This window comes from Anopheles stephensi, unplaced genomic scaffold (genome assembly GCF_013141755.1).
Source record: "Anopheles stephensi strain Indian unplaced genomic scaffold, UCI_ANSTEP_V1.0 ucontig49, whole genome shotgun sequence".
Classification (NCBI taxonomy): Eukaryota; Metazoa; Arthropoda; class Insecta; order Diptera; family Culicidae; genus Anopheles; species Anopheles stephensi.
In genome coordinates this window covers 32,393-59,065 of record NW_023405415.1, presented here as the reverse complement: position 1 = coordinate 59,065, position 26,673 = coordinate 32,393, and the positions used below count along the sequence as shown (strand labels likewise).

At 46.6% G+C, this 26,673-nt stretch overlaps 6 protein-coding genes across 6 annotated transcripts; 3 read left to right on the top strand and 3 right to left on the bottom strand.

Annotated features, from left to right (window-relative positions):
• Positions 1-1,201: 1,201 nt before the first annotated feature.
• LOC118517087 (histone-lysine N-methyltransferase eggless-like) lies at positions 1,202-2,188 on the bottom strand. The gene is made up of 2 exons (XM_036062939.1): positions 2,138-2,188; positions 1,202-2,071 (listed from the first exon to the last, which is right to left on the bottom strand). The coding sequence occupies exons 1-2, from the start codon at positions 2,159-2,161 to the stop codon at positions 1,256-1,258; spliced, it is 840 nt and encodes a 279-aa protein (XP_035918832.1). The 5' UTR covers positions 2,162-2,188; the 3' UTR covers positions 1,202-1,255.
• LOC118517088 lies at positions 2,161-2,742 on the bottom strand. Its single transcript, XM_036062940.1, has 3 exons — positions 2,716-2,742; positions 2,501-2,648; positions 2,161-2,429 (listed from the first exon to the last, which is right to left on the bottom strand). Exons 1-3 carry the CDS (start codon positions 2,740-2,742, stop codon positions 2,161-2,163), a joined length of 444 nt encoding a protein of 147 aa, XP_035918833.1.
• Positions 2,743-4,752: 2,010 nt separating this feature from the next.
• Positions 4,753-6,488, top strand: LOC118517093 (glucose-6-phosphatase 3-like). Its single transcript, XM_036062947.1, is given in 8 exon segments — positions 4,753-4,756; positions 4,838-5,004; positions 5,072-5,256; positions 5,311-5,510; positions 5,513-5,604; positions 5,681-5,796; positions 5,874-5,961; positions 5,963-6,488. Coding segments are annotated over 8 exon segments (999 nt in total). The 3' UTR covers positions 6,110-6,488.
• Positions 6,489-7,983: 1,495 nt separating this feature from the next.
• LOC118517086 lies at positions 7,984-12,415 on the top strand. The gene is made up of 4 exons (XM_036062938.1): positions 7,984-8,499; positions 10,147-10,644; positions 10,701-10,849; positions 10,916-12,415. The coding sequence occupies exons 2-4, from the start codon at positions 10,183-10,185 to the stop codon at positions 11,145-11,147; spliced, it is 843 nt and encodes a 280-aa protein (XP_035918831.1). The 5' UTR covers positions 7,984-8,499; positions 10,147-10,182; the 3' UTR covers positions 11,148-12,415.
• Positions 12,416-17,423: 5,008 nt separating this feature from the next.
• On the top strand, positions 17,424-18,862 carry LOC118517084 (cuticle protein 1-like). Its single transcript, XM_036062937.1, has 3 exons — positions 17,424-17,580; positions 17,792-18,117; positions 18,203-18,862. The coding sequence occupies exons 1-3, from the start codon at positions 17,566-17,568 to the stop codon at positions 18,363-18,365; spliced, it is 504 nt and encodes a 167-aa protein (XP_035918830.1). The 5' UTR covers positions 17,424-17,565; the 3' UTR covers positions 18,366-18,862.
• A 1,050-nt stretch (positions 18,863-19,912) lies between these two features.
• Positions 19,913-23,668, bottom strand: LOC118517092 (17-beta-hydroxysteroid dehydrogenase 13-like). Its single transcript, XM_036062946.1, has 4 exons — positions 22,984-23,668; positions 20,453-20,709; positions 20,260-20,373; positions 19,913-20,197 (listed from the first exon to the last, which is right to left on the bottom strand). Exons 1-4 carry the CDS (start codon positions 23,578-23,580, stop codon positions 20,116-20,118), a joined length of 1,050 nt encoding a protein of 349 aa, XP_035918839.1. The 5' UTR covers positions 23,581-23,668; the 3' UTR covers positions 19,913-20,115.
• Between the last annotated feature and the right edge of the window lie 3,005 nt (positions 23,669-26,673).

The window sequence follows — 26,673 nt, the reverse complement described above, 5'->3', positions numbered from 1 at the left end:
GTCGGCTGCGTTGCTCTTACCATCATTCACACCGTTGTTGGACACTTTCCAATAATCGAAGGGGCAGACGCAGCAGTACGCTCCGTCGTGCTTGCCTTCCGTGACTGGGCCCGTGTTTTCACCACCATCGTGCTCGGTTCGTTTTCGAGGTGTACTCCTCGTCCGAGTCCTGGGTCGACGCAAACCGTTCACCGCCCACATCGTCCGCCGACTCATCCGAATCGTCCGGGTTGTCCGTCTGCACCGAATCTTCATTATCCGATCGGTATGCTTCCGCTTCGTAATCCGCCTTATGATTCTCCGCATTTTCGATGTAATCCAGATCGGCAAAGTATTCGTCGCCCGTTTTGTTCTCGCTCAGCTCGCAGATCTTGTTGCTCGTGTCCTCGGTCAGCAGATGGCCGGCGTAGATGCAGATGAAACTTCCTTGGGCACATCGTTCAGGCACCGGATGCCCCAGCCTTTGTTGTGTGTGTTGAACACTTGCAGCTTCGTTTGCAGCGAGTTCTGCACCACCCGGTTGAGGCAGGCATCCTTCCGACACTTGCACTGCACGTTGCATTCGTAGATACCGGTCAGTACCGGGTCGAGCAAACGCTTGTAAACGTACCCGACGGTGTTCGGATCGACGTACGGGTTGGTGAACCGGGCCCCCGTTATCGTTAGCTGCCAGCACTGACACTTGCTCTTATCCGCACAATCATCCTCGCAGTCACAGCCGCACAGGAACTCCTTGTCCAGATTAAGGTTCACACCCTCCGTTGGGATCCGCTCGGTCGAGTATTCCGCACGGCGGCGGTTGCGTGTCGTCGTAGTTGTTGACACAGTGCACCGGCATCGGTTCCGCACCGAACGAAAGATCCTTACACTCGAAATGCACGTTCTGGCGCAGAACGTAGCAAGCGCCCGTATGTCCGACTCGAAATCAAAGCACTCCACGTTCAGCGAGCAACCCGTTGCCCTTAGATACCGATGCAGCTCGGGCATGTCACGGATCCGACGACCGCACGGTGCCCGGTACATGACTACGGTATTCTTCTTCGGTCCCCGGTAATGGCAAAACTCTCGCTCCCAGCCGGTAATCAGGGGACGGGCCAGCAGGTTGTACATGCGCATGGTTTTGGGAATTTTATACACACAGCTCGGACCGCACACGTGCGGCACAAATCTGGGGCGCTCGATAGTTTTTCGTTATAGTTGAGCGTTTTCCCGGTGGAACGGTTCTTGTCGAAATCGATGTAGATGGTGTTCCGGTTCAAGGAGATGACGCCCGGGACGTTGTTGTTGTTGTGGTGGTGGTGGTGGCCGTACCATTAGCATTGGCGTTTTTATTGCCACTGTTGCTGTGGCGATGCGCCGTGCTCTTTTTAGCGGTCGCACGAACTTGCGTATCTTGCGATTCCTGTTTGGCGCCGGATTGCGATGGCTGGGGTTTGTCCTGCTGTGCCGGCGCTTTCGCACTATCGTCCTCAATCGTAATGTACTCGATGGAAGGCTCATTGCGACGCTGGAACTTGGAAAACTTGTTGTTTGGCGTGCCACGCGAATACAACGGCGCGAGTCGTTTCGAACCGCGGTAAATCCATTCGTATCGGTTAATCTCCTGGAAGTACAGCTTAAACAAACTGCTGTCCGTTTCGATCACTTTGCCCTGGTACCACTTCTGGTTGATTTCCACCATTAGGCGTTGGCCAGGTTGTGCCTGTACCATCGGTCGCATCGATCCGCACGTTTGCATGTAGTTGCGGATGAATTCTTTCGAATGCGGGTGCACATCGTCCCACACGTGTTTGGACTCTTCGCAAACGACCCGAACTTCCTGTAGCGGTGCGTACAGTGTGTGACCCGAGTCGAAGATGATGAGATACCGGAATTTGTTGTAAGAGCTGATTGATTCCAGCACCGTACCGGCGTAGAATGCTCGACTGGCCGCTTCCCCAGTGGTAGAGCATACTTTGGCAATCACACGCGTGCCCAACTTTAGCTTCACCCATGGAATCTCCGTGTAGGCGAGATGTTTCGCACTCAGAACGGTCTGCTTGTTGTTGCCGACCAGGAAGCGTACCGAGTACTGGAGTAAGGGATTAGAGTGATTAGAAAACTGTCCATCTTTGTAAATTCTATCCGCCCTACGTACCACATTATTTTCGGAGATATTCATCACCTTACACTTGACCCAGCTGCCAGTATCGTCGACTGTACGCCGTAGTATATATCGTTAAGTTTCACCGGGTGCCGGACAAGTGGTTCATTGCGTTCCAGCATGTCGCGGATACGTTGGTAAGCGATACGCTCGCTCGTTGTGTCGTCCTCTACGATGAGCTCCGGCGTATCGATCTTGGTCGTTCGCACGCTGTAGATATTTTCGTGTACACCGCGAAGAGTGGCCTTTAACCTTTTCAGCTGCAAGTCGATGCGTTCCGATGTCGCTGTGGGGAATTTGGCAAGCAAAAAGGTTAAACATCCCTACCGCCTGGTTTAGCGCTTATTGAACGCTAACCTTCATTACGCTTCATTTCGCGAACCATGTCCATTTGGAACATTGTTATATGCTTTTCACCATACTCTTTCCACAGCGCATTTATCACCTCGTTCAGATTCTTATCCACCAAGGAAATAGCTTCCTCCGGAAGCACTGCTTCGACAGCCTAAAACGAAAAAACAATTGTGTACGTGTGGGAAATGTGAGGTCTTTTTCGGAACATCTGCCCATACCTTTCGATTCAGATTCACTCGGTTCATCGGTCTTCTTCATCGCTGCTATCCAACACCGTGTGTATCTCTTCCACCTTATCCTGCAGCAACTCTCGCCGATACAGAGACTCTTCATTCGTCAGCGATGCGCACAGGGACTGAATACGTAGGGAAGAAACAAAGGGAATTATTTTAAACGGTTCCTTTCGGAAACGCAGCGTCAGGAAGTCACACGCTCTACCTCGTAATGGTTAACAGAATATTGAAAACAATCGGGACATATTAATTGTGTCTGCTTGTCGGTGGCATGCTGTACAGACTTTGGGCAATATAGGTGCTTCGATTAATTCCAGCTCTTTCTTAACGCATCCAGGATTGCCACACTTTTGCTCACGCCGGTTACTGTTGTGCTGGAGCTTTTTCCACGGGTTCGGCTTCCTTTGACAGAACGGTTCCTTCGTTTCTTGGAATGGATTGGTGTAGTCGTTTCGATCCCAGCTGAATCCTTTTTGTCTGGCTCTAAGATAGCTGTTGACTGAGCCGGCTCCATTTCTTCCGGTTTTGTTCCTCTTCTGGAACGGGTTGAGGACAGTCTGAAACTGAGAGGGCCATTAATTGAAAAGAGAAATATAACATCAACAAGCATCTCTTTCTAGCTACCTTTTTCTCATCTTCTTTTGCAATTTCCTTCATTTCGACATCCTCATTTTCAGTCGTTGCTGTCGTTGCTGTCTGTGCTTCAGATTCCGATCTGGTTCTCCACTGCTGGTTCTGTAGGTGGCAGCAAGTTTTCGGATGATTTTTGCTCACTAGTCTCACTAGATTCCTTCTCCTCATCGTCTATCAATATGATATCGGACCCGCCATCGTTCGAATCGGTCTTTGCGTTGTCTGGACTTTTGAGTGGCGCCCGAATCATTTTCAACCGTTGTTCGATGCTGTAATGTTTGATAAAACTTTGAGTCAGTATCGAGTGAGGATAGAATAGAATAGCAAATAATCGTTCACCTTCCTGTTCGGGTTCTTCTCCGGTTACGGTGGAATTCGGTGCTTCCGGTGCTGCAACAGTATCCATCTCCTCGTCCGACTCGAGGGAAATGACTGCGGCAGAATCTGTATCCATGTTGCCTTCGCAGTCACCTGCAATCTTCCCGGTAAATCCGTGATTTTAAGCTAATATTTTCCAAGCGATTAGAACCAGATTCAAAAGATACACTGGAGGAAAAATATTAACGTAATGTGCCTTGTTTTTCTAAACATAGGTTTCTAAACATCGCCGTGTAGAAGAACTTTTTTACTGCACGTATTTTGCTTGTTTCCCAAGCCAAACAGAGTGTTTGCTTTTTTTCCCGAACACCACTGACGTTCACATCGAGCTGTCATCGGCGGTCGACATTCGAAATTGAATTTCAAATGTCGACCGTTTTTATGATTTTATTTTGTCGAAACTGAAGAAATAGAAAGGTTGCTAGCTATTTATTGCAAAATAACATATTTCAAACTGTATCTTAAATCCAAAAGATGCATTGTTTTTAGAAAATCAATGAACTTCCATTCCGGATCGTGGCTCGCAACGTTCGTCAATCGCCCTATGCGGCCACAGCTTCATGTTTACATTATTTACACGAAAGGAAAACGCGCACATTTTATGAACCTCTTCACGTAGCAAGTGCGCATGGCAGCGGTTATAGATTATTCTACGTCAAAAACAGGCCTCCCAATTCGTGGTTCGTTGCAAGCTGCACCTCACTAATTTTTACAAGCTTTTGTCTTCCGGAAATAGCACACCCTTTCCAGTCCCATTGTAGGGACTGTTTTCCGTTTCCCCAGATATTTAGATTAGCAAATCCTCACCGTTTCGTTCTAATGCTCCTGTACATTGTTCCTAAATCTATCTTCCTTCAACAAAGTAGTCATCGCCCTCGGTGTTCGCTGGTTGTTAATGGTTTCTAGAAGCATTAACAGTAGCCAGACGTTTGCCACGACGAGTTAGTGCTCGTTATGAAACTGTACGGTTATTTGTTGAAGCAGGAAATTTTCAAATCATTTACGTCCAGGATGTGTAAGTAAGAATCGCTGATTGTCAACCGTTCGCCGAAAGCCGGTACTAAACTTTGGGTTGGGGTTGGTTTGTTTTGTGAAGCTTTTTCGCAGTATGAGGATTTTTTGGCAGCCGTCACAAAAGCGTTCGATCCGAAGGTACTGTTTCTTACCGTCATTCCGGTCGTAGCCGGTCTCAGTACGAAGTTGTACTCGAAATTGTTACTCAGTGTGCTACTGACGGAGTATGCCAACACAATCGTCAAGTGGGTAAGATACCTTGAGGAGGACAGGAGTTTGAAGAGAGGTTGATTGATTCAAAGTGAATGTCCGCAGGATACTCGCCGAGGATCGCCCATTCTGGTGGATAAACGAAACGAAAGAGTTCTCCTCACTGAACCGTCCAAAAATTTATCAAAATGAGCTAACCTGTGAGCCAAGCCCGGGTAATCCGTCCGGTCATCTGATGACCTCCACGACCTACCTGTTTGTGATATTCTCGGTGCTAGAGGAATACTTAGCGTAGGTTAATGCAGTCTTTGGATAGCGCAACAGTTAATGGGCTCTTTTTTGCAGGACATATGGAAGAACCGCAAGAGTTTCGCTCCGAATCGTGTACTACAGCACGCTGTTCTTCATATCGATCTCTCGGATGTATTTCGGATGTCACTTCTTACATCAGTGCATCTTCGGAATTCTGCTGGGAATCGTGATGAGCAAAGTGTGCCTCTCGCATCGTCTGGAAAAGTACATTGCAAAGCAATCGGGCAAGCGAAGAGTGGATTCGTCGTGTTCATATGCTTGGTTATGCTGGCGTTGTACTGGATTCAGAAGCTGCTGGGCATCGATCCACAGTGGGCAGTGAAGATGGTGAGCATTTAAATGTCTCTTCTAGTTACCCCTATTATGGATGCTATTCTGAAACTCAATTTGTATTCCGAAACAGGCCTTCAAATGGTGTGAAGACCCGTTCTACCTGAAGCCCACAACCACGCTAGTGTTTAGCGCTATTCGCCTTACAGGGTCCCTGCTGGCATTGGCCGTAGTAGGACCTATTCAAAGGTAAGGTTTAATCAAGATCGTGCCCAACATTTGTCTTTACAAATAATTCCCTCCCACACCTTTATAACCCGTTCCAGAGCTAAACCACTCAACGTGAAGCTCAGCATTCCGATGGTGATGGCAATGATGGCGTTCGAATGGATCGCGCTGGACTTCACGCCACGTAAACTACGGTGTGGTTGTTTACTTTTTATCCAGCTTCCTGCTCTACTTCCTATTCACGTATGCCTATCTGCGCTGGGTACCTGCTTTAGCGGGACTAGACAACCGCCTGTCTCGCAGTGATAGAACCTCCAAGTCTAAATCTAACTAAGCAACTAGCACAAACAACCAGCAAACTAATTCAACTTTTACTAGAGAGTCTCGTTTTTTCGAAAAGAGTCTTGGATCGCCTGGAACGCTCAATAGCTAGAAGAAACGCTTTTCTACAATGCTGTACAAGTTTTAGGTTTTCATGCATCACATATCGACTAGGGGACTAACGCTGGCGAGCAAACACTGGCACGCACAAACCAGCAAAACAACTAATAATTCTACCAAATGCCTCGCACACAACTCTCACCGCGCCATACAACGACTGCTGAAAGCGTTCACTAACTATACTCTCTAATCTTCTCAAGATGCATTAGATGATTGTTTTTTTCATGGCATTTTCCATAAAAATATTCAAGTAATTGCTTGTTAAAATTGTATCTTCTTTGTTATTTATCTCAAAAACATATCACCATTGCTATAAATGCTTTACGAAGTATTACTTACGAGCTGGATGTATAGAACGCCATGTTCTGACGAAGATCAAAAAATGTTGATGGATTATCTGAAAGGTGAAACCGAAAACATGACAAAGCCGAAATACAACAAAAGCAGGGAATCGATCTTACCTTACCAGTGATAGTTGGAATCGTTCAAGAAATTCAACTTCCGCGTTGTTTTCGTACGCTCGCTCCGGTTTGCTTCGTCTTGTGTGTGCACCGAACACACGCACGGAAACCTTGAACATGACACGATTGCAACAAGTTCCAGCCGTGCCAAAAGTTGTCCCGAGCGCTCCCTTTCATCTTGGTGGGCTTAGCATCCAACGTTTCGTTTATCTTGCTAGCCACTGTAAGGTGTACACCATTCTTACCGTAGTTACCTCATTCGTTAGGCGTGTGTTTGCTGTTAGAATAGATCGCCTCCGTACCGGAGCATAACAACTTGCCTCATACAGAGCGTAGGATCGTGTGGCCCCTTTTCAGAAATTATGTATTACCGGCCGTCCGTCCGTTGGCCCGATCAGGTGCCACCATCTGGCGTTTCTGGTGGTTCGCAGTGGAGTACCGGCCACTTCCGACAGCTATGGTACCCCGGGTTCAATGGAGCAACGAATTTCCGCCAGCGACACCGTGCAAAACCAGCTTTGCTCCATTCGATGGTTGCGATCGTTGGGCATGTGCCCAAGAACCGGTCCAGAGTTTAAGTCAGTTGTCCGACTGAGCTAGCTGCAATACCGAGGACCCAACTGCAATGCACTGACCGCTTGCTGATGGTTACCAGGCAGCCATAAATAAAATCAATGCCAATGTCTTTCCCCTTTTCAGCTGCATATCGTGACGTACTCGGCGATGGTGGTGTTGCAGGAGTACTCGTTCTTCGGTTTTTGCTACCTCGTAAAACAAAGAATCCGACCGAGATGAAGGAAGAAAAAAGCTAGGTTGAAAGTACAGCAACTACAGCTCACTGTGGGCGGAAAGGAGGTTTTGAGTGTGACGAGTTTAATAATTAATTTACATTTTCACCCCTTGCCAGGCGCTCTCGAACGGTAGGCAGGGCGAGGCCATCAGGAACTCGGAAGAAAGCCATAAATACCGGCGACAGCGCCAAACACCGTGAGGTCAGCCTGCACGCAAGAGGTTTCTAATAAAGTATGTGTACCGTACGGTTAATTACACGTTGGGACGATAAATCTAATCAGCACGGCCACGACTTTACCTTTCTGAACCTGAAGCTCGAGAACGGCAGCTTTTTGTTGTTGTTGCTTCAAGCGAGCGTTCCTTGCAGCAATCGGATATTGGCATTGGGCAAGTTTGAGTGCAATTCGCACACAAACGGCGTGAGGATTATCTCGATCGGTAGCGGTCCCCAGTTATCCAGTAGTTATATAGTTTTATATTTCAATTATAGATACCGGCATCGAATTATCTGACAGCGGTGTTTATGGTGGTGCAATAAAACTGTTCGTATGTCACCTCGTTCTGATTGCGGCATCGAAAATCGGTTTCGTTGCAGCTATGGGCATGAAGAATTCAAATTTTAAGCCGGTAAAACCGTTACAATCTGCTTTTTTGAAAAAGTAGTCCAATCTGTCGCCTAAGCAAATCATCAAATCAATCTACAATCCACAGTCCTAGTGTGAGATCAAACAGGCGAATTATCTGATAGTGCCATTCCCACACCTAATCGCTCACACACACTCTTGTCAACAGCAGAGCAGATCGATTGCGATCGTGTCGTGCGATTACACTCCCACAGTAGGCTACGATATTCTTAAACGCAATCTGACAACCGTGTGTCAGTTGACGCGGGCTTGAACAATACTGGTCGTAGTATGTGAGAGGAGCTAGTGTACAGGACAATCGTTGGCGCAGGTCAACAGATCTGAGTGCTTTATTCAATTTCACGCTTGGAGCTATAGCAAACTCACACACACACACACGTCCAAAGGTAAGATACGATAGTAATTCTTTTGTGCCATTTCAACAAATTAGTAAGCTTCGGTTCCGCAGGCCGCACCGTGCCCACCATTTTTGTTGCTGTTGCACCTGCATTTGGACCGCCGAAGTTGGACCGCAACGTTTCCCAAACAACTTATTTATAACGCTCATTATGTCACTTAGCGGAGGTGAAATATTTGAGCGGGCATGAATGATTGCGCTAATCGGCGGTTAAATATTTATGATTCTTTGGTCGCGCGACCGTGCGTACACAACCTGTGCCGTTTTTCCGGACGCCGTGAACCGTTGGAGCGCTCCATTTAAATCCGTTGCAACGCTTGAAGAATGGGCTCACGTTCGCAGTCGCTGCTTGATTTTGGTGCCAAGCGACACCGGAGAGGGAGCGGTAGCTAGAGGGAAGGAGGTCAGGGGCCAGTAGCGCCTTCGTTTAAATTGTACCAATAATAACGGCGCTTTTTTTTTTGCCTAACTCTGGACCTTCTGTCGGTAAGGGTATTACAGAACGGGCTAAGGGCCCGGCGTGATTTAATGTGCACGGTATGCAAATCCTGCCGGCTGCCGTGCATTATCATATTAGTAGTTGTATAATGTGAAAGCCTAATTGATATTTGAGCGTAAGTGGAGCCTTAGTTTCGTTGCGTAGCTCTGGTAACTACTGGCGGAATATTACAAGATGGCGTCAGAGGCAAGAACGATAACTGTAAATTGTAGAATTGGGAGAGGTTGGACACTTGCGCCTGCCATGGAATGCTGGAGTATCAATTTCGTCGAGATTTGAGCCCAGATAACTCCCCTAAGTGTTGTTAAGATCTCCTTGATGATCTCAGCTAGATGGAATTCTATTCCTACTTTTGCTTTAATCCCTCTTCGATGTTGAGACACTGAAGTTAAATGTCTAAGGATCGTTTGGTTGCAACTCCTGTCATCTTTACGATCTTGATTCTGCACAATGGACCCGATCACATAAATTTCACCCGCCCTGTGCATGCTTATAGGTGACAATAATCGTTATCCATTAACAGTTCCATTAAACTTGCCTCAAGAAGGGAAAAAATAGGTATCGCATTAAACGGTACTCCTGCTGCTTCTACCGGCCACCGAGGCACAATTAGAAATCATTTATCATTGCATCATAGAGCTGCAGCGAAACATGATTTCTGCATCAGGATATGATGTACCCCCACTTCCCCCGGGTCACCCGAGACACCCACCCTCCTTTTCCCTGCCAGTGACGTAAGAACTGGAGTAGGCAGGGAGTCTATGACGCAGGGGCTGAAATTTCCACCAGAGCAATATCTCACTCCACTACTCTGCGGGGGTGTCCGGTGTCTGGCTAGGGGTTGCGACCAGCGTTTTTTTTTTCTCTGCGACCTGAGTCGAGCGCGATTTAAATGTCACAGAAATATAAATAAAGCTCTGAACGCGAACCATGCTCGATCTGATAAAATGGGAATAAGGCGAATAAATTGAGGTTGAACCAATTGGCTGCAATAATTAAAATGTCACAAAGCCATTCCGTATTGCCGGATTGGGCCATTAACCCGGGGCAAATGCTCGCCCGGAGTTCTATTGTTGGGCTGGGCAAGATAAATGAACAAAAGACATGAGCAAGTTGTTTTCGTTCTTTTTTCCCCAGGTTTCTTCAGTGGAGCTAGCTCGTCTATTTGCCAGTATGGACAACAACGCCTTGAGCTTAAGTAACGAGTCCGGATTTCAATCGGATTGGAAAAGCATCTATCACCGGGATGCGCTACTGTGGGCATCGCACGAGTACGAAACCGATGCTATCATGAAGCCGCTGGTTGAGTTGGTTTTCCATCTCACGAGACAGTTTAAGCTCTCGCCTGCGATTGAGTTCACTACAATCGATACGCTGGAGTTGCTCCTGGTGCGTGCCTTCCAGAGCTGGATGAAGTCTTCTCAAGCAGGTCCGGATTCGCTGGAACGTCAAAAGGACATCTTTCTGCGACAACTCCCGATGTACGTGGTGGCGGTGGTGGACATCGTAGCCAAGTACATAAACCTAGGAATGAAGTTGGATCTGGTGGGTCTTAAACGAGTGGCCAAAGTGAGTGATTCAGGTCCGAACATTTTGACCGTGGAGTTTGAGGTTATCAAGATATTGGACAGTGAGGTATGTATTGAATGTAGGCTCAAAATCTAGAAGATCATCTTCAAGTTTATTTTCAGCTTCGATCATCGCTATTGCTAGGTGCATTTGAACGATTTTCGAAGGAGTATCTCCTGCCTCTAAACGTTGCCAATAATGAGACTATTGAGACCATTGGAATAAGGCTGCTGCGTTTAGTAATCGCCGAGCGAGTACACATCTATGAAAGGTATTGGGAAAATAGTGGGACTCGATTTGGAGATACGAATAACCCAGTAATTTCTTCCCATACCAGCCTCAAAACATCAATTAAGGACAGGGAATGCTTTCGGCGCTTCAAATCCAACAAACTCATTCTGGCCGGTGCGATCATCGTCACCATACTCTACCTAATACCCGCCACCAGACATAGCAAGGCGATCCTGAACAAAGTCATCGAACCGCTCGCTTATGACTGTTGCGTACAGGCAACGAATCTGATCTATCTCCGGGATGCAGTGCTGCGTGTCATTGGCGGCGGACGTTGAGCGAAACCGATCGACATCTCCATTGGCAGGTGGTGGTGTCGTTGGCCGCCATCCGTGCATACGTTGATTCGTGCATTCGATGTAAATTAAATCAGAACAGATGGCAGGCTCATATTCATTATATATTCCGAGCGTGTTTTTATTTGGTTTTCCGCCGCATCTGGGATCGCAGGTTGGCGAGCGGGAGCCAGGATTGGCAGGGATGGCGAGCAGATCAAACGGATCTGCAATGTCAGAAACGATTGAATCGTCAGGGAGAGCTCGAATGCAGCAGCCGCTTTTTTGTTTGTTTGACACTAGAATCGAGACTTTATAAATGTATGCTGATGTCAGTACGCTAGCAGGTGTACATTTCCGCGTTATTTGACATCTGTCGGAGGGGAGATAGGATTAAAATGATGTGGTAATTAGAGTAGTTGGTAATGATATCCGTGAGGGGCATAGCGTTTGCGTTCTACTAGCTGATGTCTATTTGCGGTTTCTAGTGATTTTTTTTTATTAGGACTCTCTAAGATCTAGTTCTTATATTCTCTCAAACTCTCATACAAATACAGCTCAGGAATTCTAATGAAATGATCTAATACGTCTCAATCCAGGAAGAACTCAGAAACGGTTTGCAAGAACTGTACGACGCGCAATTTATCTACACACCTTTCGACCACAGAATTGCCGTCCACCGAACTACTTGTCCGACAACTATTCTCCCCCAAGAACTGCCCAGTGCCACATGCTAGCACATTTAACGAAACACGTCCACGGTAAAGCACGAGCTCCGGCGATCAGTTTGGAATTCAATTTGTAAAATTTGTTTCACGATCGCCCAACGCCACAATCCACCCGACGCCCATGCTCGAGGGTCGCCAGCGCGTGTTCTGGGCGCGATCAATCATCGATCGAATTCATTCGCGTCAAAGACAATTGCAGTAATTTTCCTGACCGGGGCTCACTGGGTGGGGGGGTGGTGGGACTTTGTGTGAGGTCCGTCCCAACCGGGTATGGTCCCTCCGGGAAGTTCCGCTGGCCGTGGCTTACTTTCGGTTTCCCTTAACTTCACACCAGCTGGCAGCACCACTTGACAGACGAAGGCTTGAAGGCTCTGCCCTGCGTATCCCGGACGGGGACAGAAGGTGTCCGACCATTTTCTTGGCATGCCTTTAAGGAAGTTTGCTGTTTGCGGTGAGGTAATAGGCATCAGCTGAGCACTAGACATCTGTGACCGTAGCGTAGGCATGCAACACATCACATTCCTTAAACCAAGCGCCTCGCAGCGAACGGATGAACGAAAGTGAGTGGCCGATGAAGTTATTACGTGGCGTGGCGGGATGGCTTGTGGGCGTGATGGCGGAGAAACCACCAGGGGAAAGGAAATATCATTGAACGATTATTGTCGCTCACGATTGAAGCATTAACCCACGGGGGTGGAGCTCAATGTGCAGCAGTGTTCTCAACAATCCACGCCATTTTTATCTCCCTCGACGGCTGTAATGATTATTAATAGGTGTGCGGATAATGTAACGGATATTGGTAACGTTCTAATTCTAAATTTTGCGTAATTATTCTATCCAGTGTTCCAGGGCCGATGGGCGGCTGAACGGTAAATTATACGCTTAGCTACAAATTTGCATCAAAATACGCCACATGCCAACATCAAATTAGCTTATTATCGCATTTGTGTGATATTTTTCACCTTTACGCCTTGGATAACTTTGAGCGTAAAACAAAGAGGAAGATCAAAATTAATTAATTCCGATCGGAATGCCGCCACTTTCTCGTTACGGTTGAATGGCAGCATACTGGTCCAATTTTTCAGACTTTCCCCATCGAATTGGACCTTGGATTGAGTTGGGATATTGGAATTCCATCTTCATATGGTAGATCTAAAAGTTAGACTACTTTTAAGGAACTCCGATTCCCTTGGAACTTGTTGCATCAGTATTATTTGTCCACCCGGCTCGGGTTCTTAACCATTCGATCCAGCAGCCAGCATTATTACTAGCCGTGGGTCACTGGAAGGTCACATTAATACGTTCCCTTTTTTTCTACTCCAACTGCTCTCAGAACGAAGCATGGCAGCCCGTTCGTTCAATTTCTGCTTCCCTATCGGTGTGGAACGATCGGCTCAGTAAGACAGTAAGGCACCTGTAACCAACCGATGGCGTAACGAACGAAGGAACCGCACAAAACCCTGGTGCATACCCTGTCCACGCCACTGCACTTGCAGCATTGCAGTGTGCGGGAAATTGCTTCACATTCTAGCGAACTGCGAGCAGCAGCAGAGTTGATGGGAGTTTCCTGGTCGATCGATTGATCTTTCGCCTAATGTTCGCGCGTGCACAGATGGTCCAAGGTTCACTGATCTCTTTTCGGGGGGAAGAATTCCGGTAGCTTATTGGATGGCCGGTGCTAATCACGCATGACCGAGTGAGAAGCGGCTCGAGGTCCGATTGAAACGAAAGCGTGATCGTCCGTACTTCTTTGATGACGGATGACAACGATGTTTTTATAGCACCATCCGACCTCCAGAAGCGGGCGCTCTCGAACTCCGCTTAGTACAGCCGCCACGGAACTGCATTACGGCGGGTCGCACATTAGCTGCTCCGAAGGCGCTACTAAGTGTACACTTTGTAATCAGCCGTGTCCGATCGGTGGCCGGTTTCCTTCTTCGGCTGCATCGGTCCCGTCCCTGATCGGGTATGACACAAGAAGGATTGTCATTTCTATAATGCAGCACCAGCACCGAGAGCTGCAATACTGCCAAGGTCCGGCGTTCGGCCACGTTTTATCAGTAGGCGCAGATCTTGCTGACCCCGTCACAAATACCGAACCGTGTGCGGAAGGAGAGCACTCTAAGGTGGCAGCAGCACGTCGGTTGGGTGTTGTGCTACTGCAGAATGGGAAGTCTTTTTTGCTACTCTGGTTGCTGGGTGCCGAGGCTGTTGGATGATCGCTGTACAGAAGCAGGAAGGTACTCCGATCGTGACGGCGTTCGTCACCATATTTCGTTTCTCGGCAGGGCGTAACTGGCACGAAGTTCAGGGCCATATAGTATACGCACACTCACGTTCGTGCTCAGGAATTCCTACATTCGATTCGAAGTCACACCGATTTGCGGCAGGAAGTACGATCAATTCTATTCAATTTTCGAACCCCGCGTAAAGCAGAGGTGCGCCGGGCATAATTTATTCATGGTGGTTCGTTTCAGCGGATGGGTTCGTCGCCGAAAAGGGCGTTGAAATCCTTTCGAATAAAATGTTTTATTATCGTTATTTTTCGTTTGGAATCGGCTCACGGTTCGCTTGGCAAGGCGTTGTTTTGTTCCGCTGTTTGGTGTGATGAAATCGATAAAAGAGCGGCTGATTAGGCGGCGAGAAGTAGAAGTGTTCATTAGTTATTTTGTCACAATTCGGTACCGTTTTTTCAAACAATTTTATGTTCGCGATAAGATCACCCCGACATCCGATCGACAGCTTAATCAAGCTGTTTGTTCGATTGTTTGCCTTTCAACACGATCATTCAGCAGGAAATTGGAACCGTTTGTGAATGGAGCTTTCGCGACTCGTGCGCGTGTTTGGGGCTGTAAAAATTTCAGTGCCATAAGCGAGCAAAAGGAAAACCCGAAAAGCGAATTGCTCACTCTTCGCCTCATGCAATTTGATTTCGCACCGAAGAAGCTTTCATTTCATCCCTTCACAGGTCGTTCGCTAATTGGTGCAGCCGTAAAGTGATTAACAGTGGGTGTTGTTTGGTTTGGCGCTCATCATTAGCTGGGCGAGTTTTTCCCTTTAATGATCGTCTGCAGTCAAGCACGAGGCGTTTGTGTCAATGTACGTCCGATTGTGCATCGATAGAATGCGTTGGGCAGCACGCGATCGTAGCCGGCCAACCGTTTGCCAACCACTAGGAAATGACGCCCGTGGGAAAGAATGCAGCACACGTATTGGGCTGAGGGCCTACCATTCCTTCTGCCGCCTTCGCTCGGCTTCCCGATGTGGGACCGTTTGCAGGACATCCAGTTCTGCATCCATTCTCTTCGCCGTCTGCAATAGAAGTGTGTACGGGCGCGATCGGATTCGCGTTCACGCAAATGGGCTCACCGCAACAAAAGCAAGAGCAATAGTAGAGCAAAACCACACTACAGCCCATGTGCAAGATCTGGTTTGCATCGGGGCAAACGATCGATAGATCGATCGGAGCATTTGGTTGCTGGCGCTGGGCCCAAGCACTGGCCCGCGAGCCTTTCCCTTCCGTTTCCATTTCGACCATCGGCGTCATCGGTGGTGGCGCTCACTTTCGCTGTCGCGCTGACGACGACGACGACGAAGGCGAACTGGACCGTGGCCCGAGCGGGTGCGACTTGGATGGAACCGCAACACAGCAAGACTGAAGCTGAAAATATTATAAAGAAAACTGTAGCACTAGCAGCAAGGTGGTGATGGTGGGACAGCTAGTGTGGGGTGGGTGAGTGGTATAGGTGGACACGCAGAATCATACTTTTCCGGACCAGCAATCAAGGGCAACTTGTTGTTATTTTACACGGTCGCGGTGTGGTGGACCGGTACTACAATAGTAGAAGGTGTAAAGTGCCTCTAGGGGGAGCTACAGCTACAGTGCAGGGCGCGATGGACGAGATAGGTTATAGCACAATTATAGCATTTTTTAAATCAAATCGTTTGAACGATACACTAACATGAAGCTGGGAGTTGTCTCTGTCGAGGTTACTTAGGTTTTAATAATTATTAGGCCTTTTTGATTTTTTGATAGAAATGAAAGAAAAATTGATAAAATTGATAAAATAGAAAATGTTTATCTTTTAATATGAAATGAAAAATTAATTATATTTTATAAAATTTTACAAAAAATGCCCAACAAAGAATGGTTATGTATGATTAAATATATTTATATAAATAATAAAAGTTATTTTTGGACGTAACGGCATTGTACCGTCATAATTGATAAAAAAAAATTGCTTTTTATGTTTTTTTCGGTTGTTTTTTACTTTGAACATTTTTTGTTTGTTTATTTACCTCTGTTAATTAAGCCATGATCGCCTACTTCTTTAAAAGTCTTAATAAAATTTTGTTTGTTTATTTCTTTGTTTGGTTTAAACGTTTTTATTCTAAATTTATTAGTTTAGTAAAACCCTCATACGAATGTTGAACATAATTTCGTAAATAAACAGCTTCCTTCATCAAATAAATAGGTCTTAAGGTTGTTTTCACGATCACTGTAATGTTCTGTTGCTTTGCCTTATCTGTAGGAATATTTTCGATCTTTTTTATATGAAAAATCAAGATGTTTTCATTTATGCGTTGCATGCTGTTTACATATGCTTGAAAAAAAATTGACTTTAATAGTTAAACCACCTTAAAAAAAACCCTAAACTGTCGCACTTTTTGTCCACCGCACTGTACTGTTTTATTGTCTTGTCTTGTCTTTAGGAATGTCTTTTTAAATTATATCGGCGTTTAAGAGCCGTTTCTTTTTCAACAATCGTTAATCGTGCTTTGTTTTTTTTTTGTTTCTGTTCTGCTTCGTTTCGGCATTCTGTTCCGCTTCCTTACCTAGCACGCATCGAACGCAACTCGATCGATTGTGGCGGCAAGAAACCTTTGTAGGCAAAAGCTGCGGCAGCGGTGTCACATTTGGCGCGTCGTTACAAACCTTCAGGGGTCGGGGTCATAGGTTGAGGCGAGACGGTGGGTTGCTGGGGGTGGGGGTGGTGTAGTGGGTGCGCATATACACCCAATTTCCGTACTGACTAATAGAAACCGGCCCCGCGTTAATTGTACCACCGCGTTCGAAATCTGACGTCCGCAAGCACTGGCCCTAGCGGTTGGCGTTTACTGAGCTCGTGTGGCTCCGTGTGGCTCTGAGGTGTTGGAAGGGGATGCTTATGCGCGTTGGGTACTAACTGTAAATGTAAGTAAGCTCGATCGACGCCACGAACACGAAGGGGGAGAAACCACGGCTCGTTCGGCCGGTCGTTCGTGCGTTCGTGGTCGAGTTCGGGCGTACGGGAGGATGGGCGTGCTGGCGCGATCGAGCGCGTTTTTGGGCAGAGAAAGAAATCCGGTGGCGCTCGTGTGGGCACCCTTCCCTTCTAATTGCACGGTTCGGTCCCCTGCGTGGATGGAGAGTGTCGGGCTTTGAGAAGCAGCGGAGGGGATCGCTAGAATACGCCGTTCGGCCGAGGATCGACGGCCGAGATCGGTACGAACCGAACCTGCTGCTGCTTGGGTGTGGTGTTTTTACTATAAAAGCTGGGTATTGTCCTTTCGGAGATCAGTATTCGGTACTCGGTTTGGAAGTTTTGTGTTAAGCGAACAACTGTCCGTGTTTCGGTAACATAAAAGTCCAACAAGTTGCTGTGTGCATCAGAAGATTGAACGCTAGAGAAAACATCGTCAGCCGCTCAAAAATGTTCTCCAAAGTGGTAAGTGCCATCCCGGGACGCGGTGTGTGCGTTGTGGTGCTCCGGTGTGAAGTTCTAGCTCCGGAAGTTCGGGAAGTGCGAGGATCGTCGAGGATCAGTGATGCAATGAGCAGTGATTGCTCGGGGATGATGAATGATCGAACAGTGAACAGAGTGCTCCAGTGAGTGTGATGCTAATGGTTCTTCCTGCGTTGTTGTGATTGCTTTGTAGATCGCTGTTTTGGCCTTTGCCGCCGTGGTTGCCGCTAAGCCCCAACATCAGCAAGCCGCCCAGTATCCGGCCGGAGTCGATCCGTCCCGCTGCCCGTCGTATCCCAACTGCGACAACGCGGCCCTGCACAGCCCCAACCCCTACAACAACCATGCTGCCAACCACTGGAACCCGAACTGGAACGCTCAGCCCAGCTGGAACCCGGCCCCAGTTCCCGCTCCGGCCCCGGCCTCGTACTACCACGGTGCTCCTCACTCGTACCAGGCTCTGACCGGCCCAAGCCACAACTACCTCGGAGCCCCGGCCCCCACCGCCGGAGGAGACCGGTAGGGGTTCTGCTGCTCTTGAAGCAGCAATTCCTTGGCCATAAATCCTGGCACTCGCTAATGTCCCGAAAATTCTTCTCCACAGTTACCCTGCCGGAGTCAACCCGCAGTCGTGCCCGAACTATCCGTACTGTGATAACACCGTCCAGGCTGGACACCCTCAGGCCGCTCCTCTGCCAGGATTCACCTCTCGCCAGTACCCGGCCGGAGTGTCCCCACACACCTGCCCGAACTTCCCGTACTGCTAAGATCCTCGCCCCCTCGTACTACTTCCTCTATCCTCTTCTGCTACTTCACTGATCTTCACACTACCGTCCTGTAAAAAGCGAAAACAGAAACCCCCATTTCCTTCTCATCCCTCTCAGCTCCATAGTTGTTCATCCTCGCTTCACCTTCCGCCACGGTTGTGTCCCTGCTGACCAGTATTGGTTTGTTTGTTTTTTTTGTTAGTGGTTTGTGCAGCACTTAGTACTGCCCCGAACTGCAATGCACATTGTACAGATGTTATTGTGTTCCCTTAGCGTGATTGGTTGTTAGAACAGCAAGAACGATAAGAGCGCAGCAGTTCCAAGCGTTGGAGAACCTTTTTTTGTTTTTTGGATAGGGAAAAATGCCATGTAAAAAAGCAAAAGCAAAAAGAAATGATCCCACTACAATATGCAACTTCTCATCGACTATGTTATCTCAGCGTGCGATCGCACACATCGCAAGTGAAATTTGAAATGCAATTGATTTAAGAATCAAACCCTCGTTGTGTTGCGTATCTGGTCTTTTTGTAGCTGCATCCGAAATTTATGACTTAACGCTTCAGAGCATATGTTTTTTGTTGTTGTTGCGAATGTCGGCGATATTATCGGGCCATACACTATGACGTCACAAGCAGTAGTAGAAGGACGGCAAGGAATACATTGGCATAATATCAGCCCAAAAGAGATGTGGTTTAAATTATCAAACCGTCCATCATGCCAAATTTTTCTCGGTGTGTGCCTGCATTTGATATGAGTTAGTTGTGTAAATATCTTCTGTTATGTGATCCGTCTTAAGCTTTGATTTTTTACCATTTGGTGCTGTAGAGTAAGCTCACAATAAAACTAGCGTTTCTCAATCAAATTGAAGCTTCTTAAAAATTCACTTGTACTTTTGCTTTCACTAGAACATTAAAAACGCATTTAAAAATTAATTGAAAACATTAAAAAAACTTTTCCTTAAAATTCTGCACTTTATATTATAGCCTTCATATCAAGGGCAACTCCGGTCTTCTCACGACAGGACCGGAGTTCAAGTCTCATCTGGGACGTTCCCCCATAGTGAGTACTGATTGTCTAGCTATGCAGTAACATTAAGTCCAATAAGCCAAAAATGGCAGGCATGACCTAAGAGGTCGTTGGGCCAAGAAAGATGAATAATAATTTGCTAATTGGCTTTTCGTTATATCCTTTTATGACAAAGCAATACGGCTACCCACAAGGAATGAACATGAAACATTCCCGAGGAATCAAAATTGTTGTACAACAAAGCCTTAGTCTGAATTTACAGTATGTTTGAATGATATAGCACGCTAAAATCCCTTATCACTTAGAGCAAATAGTTAAAATAATAATTAAATTCAATTTCTATAATCTTTTCTCCTTATTAACCGGCTAAGGCATGCTTATGTCAAATATCGGTTTCATTTTTACACACCTACTTTCGAATGCTCTTGACCTTCGGCGGAGTTGTACACCCCTGTTCGGTGGCAACAAATCTCCGCAATAATTGGAATAGGGTCTAGTATTAAGAATGCTACAAAAGTGAGTTGTTTGCTTGACACACTTACCGTCGTTGATTTTATTAGCTAACTCTTATCGTATAAAGATGCAGTTGTATTATTGTATAAGAAAATTTCAAATACTAGTCAGGCATTAACTCCCTCCGAAGGCATTCTTCTCAGTGAGTATCGACGTACATCGTGTACTAATATTAGGCTCCTTCATCTACCAAATTTGCGTCGTGTTGGTTCTACGTGTGTAAATTATTGTTTAGCTCATATTCGCGGATTAAATAATCTCGAACGAGCTGCTGTACTGGCACTGGGAAGAATCTACAACGAGAGGAACGGTTTGTCAGTTATGATGGTCTTCGTTGGAAGCTCACCGTACTTACAGCATGAACCGAGTAAATACACCAAACAGTCTCGGTACCGTCACCACGATGTCTTCCCGCAAGATTCCCTTAACGATCTCCCGTGCCGCCTGATCGCACGTCAGGGGAGCAAACCTAGTGTGTGGAGAGGAGCAGAATGTAATTGTTTTTGAGCTGCTCCGTTGTTACTGCTGCATGTTGTGTAATGCCGTACCGTGGTTTCTGCAGGAACTCAACCACATCCTTGCGTGTCGTGACGTAGTACGGATTGACGCAGGTGGTGCGTACGCTCTTCGAAATTCCCTGGATGCGAAGCTGCTCCGTAAGGGAGGCCATGAAACCGGACACGGCAAATTTCGTTGCCGAGTACACAACGCCCCACGGAAAAGCGTACATGCCGGACATTGAAGATATACCGACGATATGGCCACGTTTGCGTTTGATCATCCCGTCCAAAAACACTTTCGTCATCTGTGGTTGAAAAAGGGAGAGAGAAAAAAAAACATTGGTGATCATCGGCTCAATTAATCAGCATTTAGATGCAAAAAACAATCGTTTTGCGAAGATTTTTAGGAATTTTGCAAATTTGTCAAACTCTGCCAGTAATATTTTTAAATTCATCGCTTTGTCATTTTTTTTCTTCTGTGTTTTCGTATTAAACCTTTAGTAGCAAGTCACGCTGGTTCGCTGGTTGGGGTCTAACAAAATTTAGAGATCGTGGATAACTGCAACACATGATTAATGATCTTATATTGTGACTTTTGGAAGAAAAAAAAATTATAAAAATTTGCGCAAGGCAAAAGGCCTTAAAGTTGCGGACTTTTTTATCATTTGTTTACGCAACATGAACCCAATCCGCCTTGTTTAATGCATATTTACATGCTTGAGCGTCAGACACCACCAAAATAGCTTTGTGTTTGTATCTGCTAGGATCCATTCCTAATTGACTTAGATTATACATGTATGAGAATTTAATAAGTGGATATGGAGAGAGGACCGGTCTAACTGAGATTCGAACAACGACTCTTTGAAGTGTAAGATCGCGCACTAAAGCTCTACACCGATGGACTACCAGAGCTTGTGAGGTCTAAATGCAGGGTATAAAGTCTGCAGTGACCTCGTTAATACATATCCACATCGATCACTTTGGCCAAGAAAAACAACCGGCTTTTAAATTGTTTCCCGACAGTCACTTATCGAAATTGATATCGATCAACAGAACGCACGCAGCAAAAAGCATTAAACAATTGAGCATACTTCATGCTTGATTGACAGATTTTCAACTCATCCGCTGGGGAAAAACACTTATTAGCTATAATGACAAAACAAAACAGCAAAATTACAGAGCCGTAGGAGTAGCATGTGATCGACGCGCACGGAAACATGTTATCGGGCAAAATTACACTTGTTTACCTTTGGCACTGGTTTTGATGCATTTTTTTGCTCACCTTTGCTAAGAACCCGCTGGACGAGCGAGAAGATCGTTAAAGTTATTTTAGGTTGGAGCATCTTCAAAACTGGCACCTCCTATCTGTATCGTCCGTGAGTGTTGTTCGACGATCAACTTGAGTGCATACTTCCTGCTTCCATCAACATAAGCCGAGAGCATAGCCGAGAGAAGCTTGGCGATCCCCAGTTCGTTTACATATTCTTCGTTTGCATCTTTTATACGCTTCTACCCTTTCAATCATTAAGGTTGCCATGGTGGAGAATTTCTCAGCCTCAACCTCAGCCTCAACCTTGATAGGGATTCGTTCACAAGCGCCCATGATTGGACAACAACATTCGCCAAAGCTCGACCGCTCGATTGCTGGTTGACCGCTAAAACGGGGCGCACACGCTACCCTTCGCAAAAGCTTGGCTAATGTTGAGAGCCGAAAGTTGCAATCAGCATCATGAATGGGCAGAAATAGATGGCTTTCGTGTGTCCATCAGCACTCGTAAAAAAATTAAAAAACGCTACCCTTATTTCCTGCTATGTTTTGGCAAACGATTACACAACCGAGCAAAACCACCGACATAATCGAACCGGGTTTAACTTTTTCCCTCGATCAAGTTTCACAAACCTTCGTCGTTGATCGGCTAGATAGCGAAAAAATTGTTCGCCAATTTTTACGCAATGCATCAAACGAACTTTTCACGTTATGGCCGGATAAGGTTGTGGCTGGTTGACCTGACATACATTCGTTTTAAGGTGACATTTTCCTGGGGCGTAAATTCTTCTTCCACCATCAACCTGCGGTGGAATATTAATTAGTTTGATTATTGAACTATTTTTTAACGATCACCAATTAGCATTCCTTTTCTTCCTCAAGGGCTATAAATATGCCAAACTGGCTTTTATGGAGAAGGGTCGCTCATCCATCTCGATAACCGTATCAAACTATGCATATATCCGCAGTGCCATCACAGCTGATCGAATCGCGGTCAAAGTGCTGGCAGTTCCGCCTATTCGAGGCTTGTAGCTCACCCCAACACAAACATTGCCATTATGCTAAGTATGTGGTCATTTAATTTTTCAACACTCTTCACACACACGTGAACACACGACACACCTCTAACGGTCACGGGTAGCGCCACAAACTCCACAACGACTTCCTCCTAACGTGACGAAGATGAAGCGATGGAGTGAAGAACGCTCGCGCAAGATTACTGGCTGCATTCAACCGGTAGCGAAGACGCTAGGATGCTGCATGAATGGAAGCACCCTTGGCCTTGAGACGGCTTGGCCACCATAAAGCTTACCCATATGTGCGACTTCATGTTGACGTCCATCACGCTGTTCGCGCGCTCCACGTCCGAATCGTTGATGAAGGCAAACATGATCAGCCCAGCATTGTTGATCAGAATATCCACCGGTCCGGCTCCGTCCCGTTCTATACTTGCGGCCAACTGATGACACTGGTCGTACTTGGACACATCCACCCGGTACGCTCGGGTGGACACACCGTACTGTTGCTTAATCTCTTCGGCCGTCCGCTCAGCGGCCGCCAGATCAATGTCCACCAGCACCAGATGACAGCCACGCGCCGCCAACAGTTGGGCCATCGCACGCCCCAACCCATTACCGCCCCCCGTTACGAGCACCACCTGCCCCCGGACATCTTTCTGCGGTCGGGGTACGAACATGGAATAGATTTCACGGAACAGTAGCGGCACACCGAGCAGAATCACTTTCACCAGATCGAACACTATCGAGAGCACCGTGAGCAGTGGCTCCAGCGCTATCACGAACCGGACGTGCGATGGTGACGTTGATCCACCGGTGGCTTCCTCGCGCCGGTTAGGATCAACGCAGGAGGAAGGATCACTGCGATCGCTGGTGCTGGTTGACGAGCTCATGGTGCGGCGACGCGATAGCCACGGGTTCCAGGGAAAGACTGCGTCTGACGTAGCTGCCAGCGGACAGTTCAACCTGACTGGGGTTCACAACTCAAGAGGCTGTCCGATCGTCCGAGCAGAGGGGAGGATCGCGCCGCCGCTGATCGAGAGGGCACTATGAGACGCGGTGGAGCAAGATGGTGCATGGTGGATGACTTAGTTTTGGATAACTTTTTATATATTTTTCAAAACCTTTCATATAGCGAATATTGAGAGTCTGCAAAATTGTATTTAGATATTTTTTATTAGCAAAAATTGTGCTGGATCTTCGCTTGCTATAAAATGAAGCGTGTCCAAATGTCTTGCTATAATTTTATTAGTAAAAGTAGCGACTACTATTAACCAACACAGACAGACACACCAGCAGCAACACTAGCTTCCCATAGTGCGCTAAAGCCAGTTTCATCCTCAAAATCGCTTCCGTTTGTGTGACCACACCATGCTTTCCACCGTAACGTCTTTTTTTTACAATTTTTTGTGCTTTTTTTAGGGGGGGTTTACGGAGGCACACAACCTATGCACAAGTGATCTGTGCCGATGACGTACGGACACAATCATCAGCAAATGTGCAAACAACGGCCGGCCGCGTAGCCGGTTTTGTTTTGTTTCCCTTGTGGTTTTGTGCCCTTTTTTTTGTACTCTCTCTCTCCCTCTCTGTCGCTCTCTGGGGGGGTCTCACGATGAGTATCTTGAATTATTGGTTACGGTTCTTGTGCGCCGATCGAGCAGATGACTCGACGCGTCTTGTTGACACACCGCGTCTCACCCTGCGGCTTCAGCTAACCGCATGGGGTTAGTAGTAGAAACACATTTGGCGGGTTGAAATTAGCACCAATCATTGCGTTTGGTAATGAGCTAACGCTTACATGCATCTCTTGCACGTCCGCAGTCACGCATATCACCACAGATTCTGTACGTATTATATTGAGATGCAATTTTTTCCATTCATCACGCTCAAAAGGTGATCAATAGGAGTAAAAAATGAAGTATACAATTACCTAATTATGGAGGCCACTAAAATACACTTTATAAACAAACGAATTTAACGCTTTTCCTGTGTACCGGGCATCGAAAAGAAAGCCCTTTACTTCTTTACTCTCCCCGGTGAGGCTGCGGTTTACGCCCGGCGAATCAATGAACATTTAAATAAATTCATAAATCATGTATTAGCGGGAGAGTTTCCCGAGCTCAGCTCTGGACGGTTCGGAGTTGCCGTCTTTTGTTGCTATTTCGCCAATAATCGTCCGAAAAAGTTGTCAAGCCAGTTTGTCGAGCAGTCTCCAGGTTCTGGAGAGCGCGCTGGATGCTGAGCAGGAGCGTCCCAGGCGTCGAGTTTTTGGATCGCGACTTTTACGGCTCGGAACCACATGGCAACTAGCATTGACCTTGAAAATACAATCTTTTCAGTTCAATAGCCTCGATCGCTTTGTAGCTTTAGAACATACTGCGCTCCATAGAGCTCCTATCAAAACGGGGAATTCCTACAGAGCAGATCCCCAGGTTTGATGTTCCTTTGATATTTGGAAGATGCGTTGATTCGCTTGATATCGCTTTCTTCACTTGCTATTAGCATATGGAATGAAATTCAATCCTCCCACTGCGATTCCGTGTAAAGAGAACTGGTTATAACCTCGAATGCAGCTCCATTTTGCATTCTGGAAATGTCACAGTCGAAACCTTGAGACTCGATCCTTGCTCAAGAATACTCGGAGAGACTTGCCGGAGAAAAATCCCCCTCGAACTTATGCCCCCAAATGTTTAAGCCGAAAATCAATATTGACAACATCAAGGCCTCAAAACACAACACACGTATTACTAGCCGTATGGGTCAGCATTGTAGGCCAACAACTCCTTCAACCGCTCAACACTGTCTGTGACGTACATTCGGAACCCAAACACCCAAAGTCGATGTCCCTCCTCGCCACATCCGTTACAGATTTAGGCAAGTGAGCTGCGCCACTGTTTGTTCGCCGGTTTCTCTTCTTCTTCCCCACCAAGCTAGATGAAGTTCACAGTCATGGACAAAACCTTGTCCCGGGGGAAACCGGGGGAGATTCTCTCGCCCAAATCCAAACCCGCTGTTGGGGTTTTTTTTTTGTTTGTCCCTCGGTCTGAGCATGATTTCAACAAATATGATCTGTTGCCTGTTTACCGAGACCATGCATGATTATTTGGCGTCATGATTAACCCGATGTAATTGGCCAAATATTTGTGGTGATGTGTGGGGGGGGGGGGGGGGGGGGGCTGATGTGTAATAGAAGAAGTCGTTTTTTTTTGGATCTTTGTTTCTCCGTTGTAAACACAGCGGTGAGGAACGATTGAGCTCTCCCGTTACGGGCGTTACGGCAATACCGTAACAGTAGTGGGTTTTGATGCTTTAGAGTGGTGCTATTTGAGAAAGTTAATTGGAGGTGAAAGGTTATTTTGCACGGAGTTATTTTGCAATTTCATCTGGTAAAAAAGGAGCAAAAAGACTGCACCTCGATTTATAATCAACTCTATTTTACTGGCTTCACGAGCTTCATATAAATATAGAGATCGGAGTCTGAAATTTCCAAAGAAAAAATAATTTATAAAAGGAATTAAAAACGAATGAATAAACAAAAATAAATGGTAAAGTTAGCAAGAAGTTCACAGACGTTTGAGAAGCTATAACGTTTATAGCACCGATCGCGTCAGAACCAATATTCCACTGAGAGCTGCTGTCTCTCACCGACTATGAGTACTCGCTACGACTACTGCTCAACTACGAGTGTTAATTCCCATTACCTGACATGGTTTCCCTTTAAAGGCAGTTGCCTGAAATGCGACGTTACCCTTAGATCACAGCACCGGAAAGCGAAATAAATACCCCAGCACCATTAGGCGAAGGCGGTGAAGCGTTCCGAATGACACAAAAATGATAACTTATGAGGTCAATAGCGTAAGATGTCACCAGCCAGATAGTTGGTGCGTGCCACGGTGGAAGCCGCAAGCGCAAACCGACCTCTAATTGATCCATTGTTCGCGACGGAGATTATCGGGACGTGGTATGGCGGATAGCTGCGGATAAAG

What these genes read in the sequence shown, in the direction of transcription:
- LOC118517088 (XM_036062940.1), bottom strand. Translation starts at nt 2,742, where the DNA reads ATGAACCGAGTGAATCTGAATCGAAAG. An exon ending in GAGTGAATCTGAATCGAAAG is followed by an intron (nt 2,649 to 2,715) that starts GTATGGGCAGAT and finishes TTTTCGTTTTAG; the next exon opens with GCTGTCGAAGCAGTGCTTCC. An exon ending in CGAAATGAAGCGTAATGAAG is followed by an intron (nt 2,430 to 2,500) that starts GTTAGCGTTCAA and finishes AATTCCCCACAG; the next exon opens with CGACATCGGAACGCATCGAC.
- LOC118517086 (XM_036062938.1), top strand. Translation starts at nt 10,183, where the DNA reads ATGGACAACAACGCCTTGAGCTTAAGTAACGAGTCCGGATTTCAATCG. An exon ending in TCAAGATATTGGACAGTGAG is followed by an intron (nt 10,645 to 10,700) that starts GTATGTATTGAA and finishes GTTTATTTTCAG; the next exon opens with CTTCGATCATCGCTATTGCT. An exon ending in CGAGTACACATCTATGAAAG is followed by an intron (nt 10,850 to 10,915) that starts GTATTGGGAAAA and finishes TTCCCATACCAG; the next exon opens with CCTCAAAACATCAATTAAGG.
- LOC118517084 (XM_036062937.1), top strand. An exon ending in CCCACCGCCGGAGGAGACCG is followed by an intron (nt 18,118 to 18,202) that starts GTAGGGGTTCTG and finishes TCTTCTCCACAG; the next exon opens with TTACCCTGCCGGAGTCAACC.
- LOC118517092 (XM_036062946.1), bottom strand. Translation starts at nt 23,580, where the DNA reads ATGAGCTCGTCAACCAGCACCAGCGATCGCAGTGATCCTTCCTCCTGC. An exon ending in ACATGAAGTCGCACATATGG is followed by an intron (nt 20,710 to 22,983) that starts GTAAGCTTTATG and finishes TTTCAACCACAG; the next exon opens with ATGACGAAAGTGTTTTTGGA. An exon ending in GAGTTCCTGCAGAAACCACG is followed by an intron (nt 20,374 to 20,452) that starts GTACGGCATTAC and finishes TCCACACACTAG; the next exon opens with GTTTGCTCCCCTGACGTGCG.
- LOC118517087 (XM_036062939.1), bottom strand. Translation starts at nt 2,161, where the DNA reads ATGAATATCTCCGAAAATAATGTG. An exon ending in ATATCTCCGAAAATAATGTG is followed by an intron (nt 2,072 to 2,137) that starts GTACGTAGGGCG and finishes CCCTTACTCCAG; the next exon opens with TACTCGGTACGCTTCCTGGT.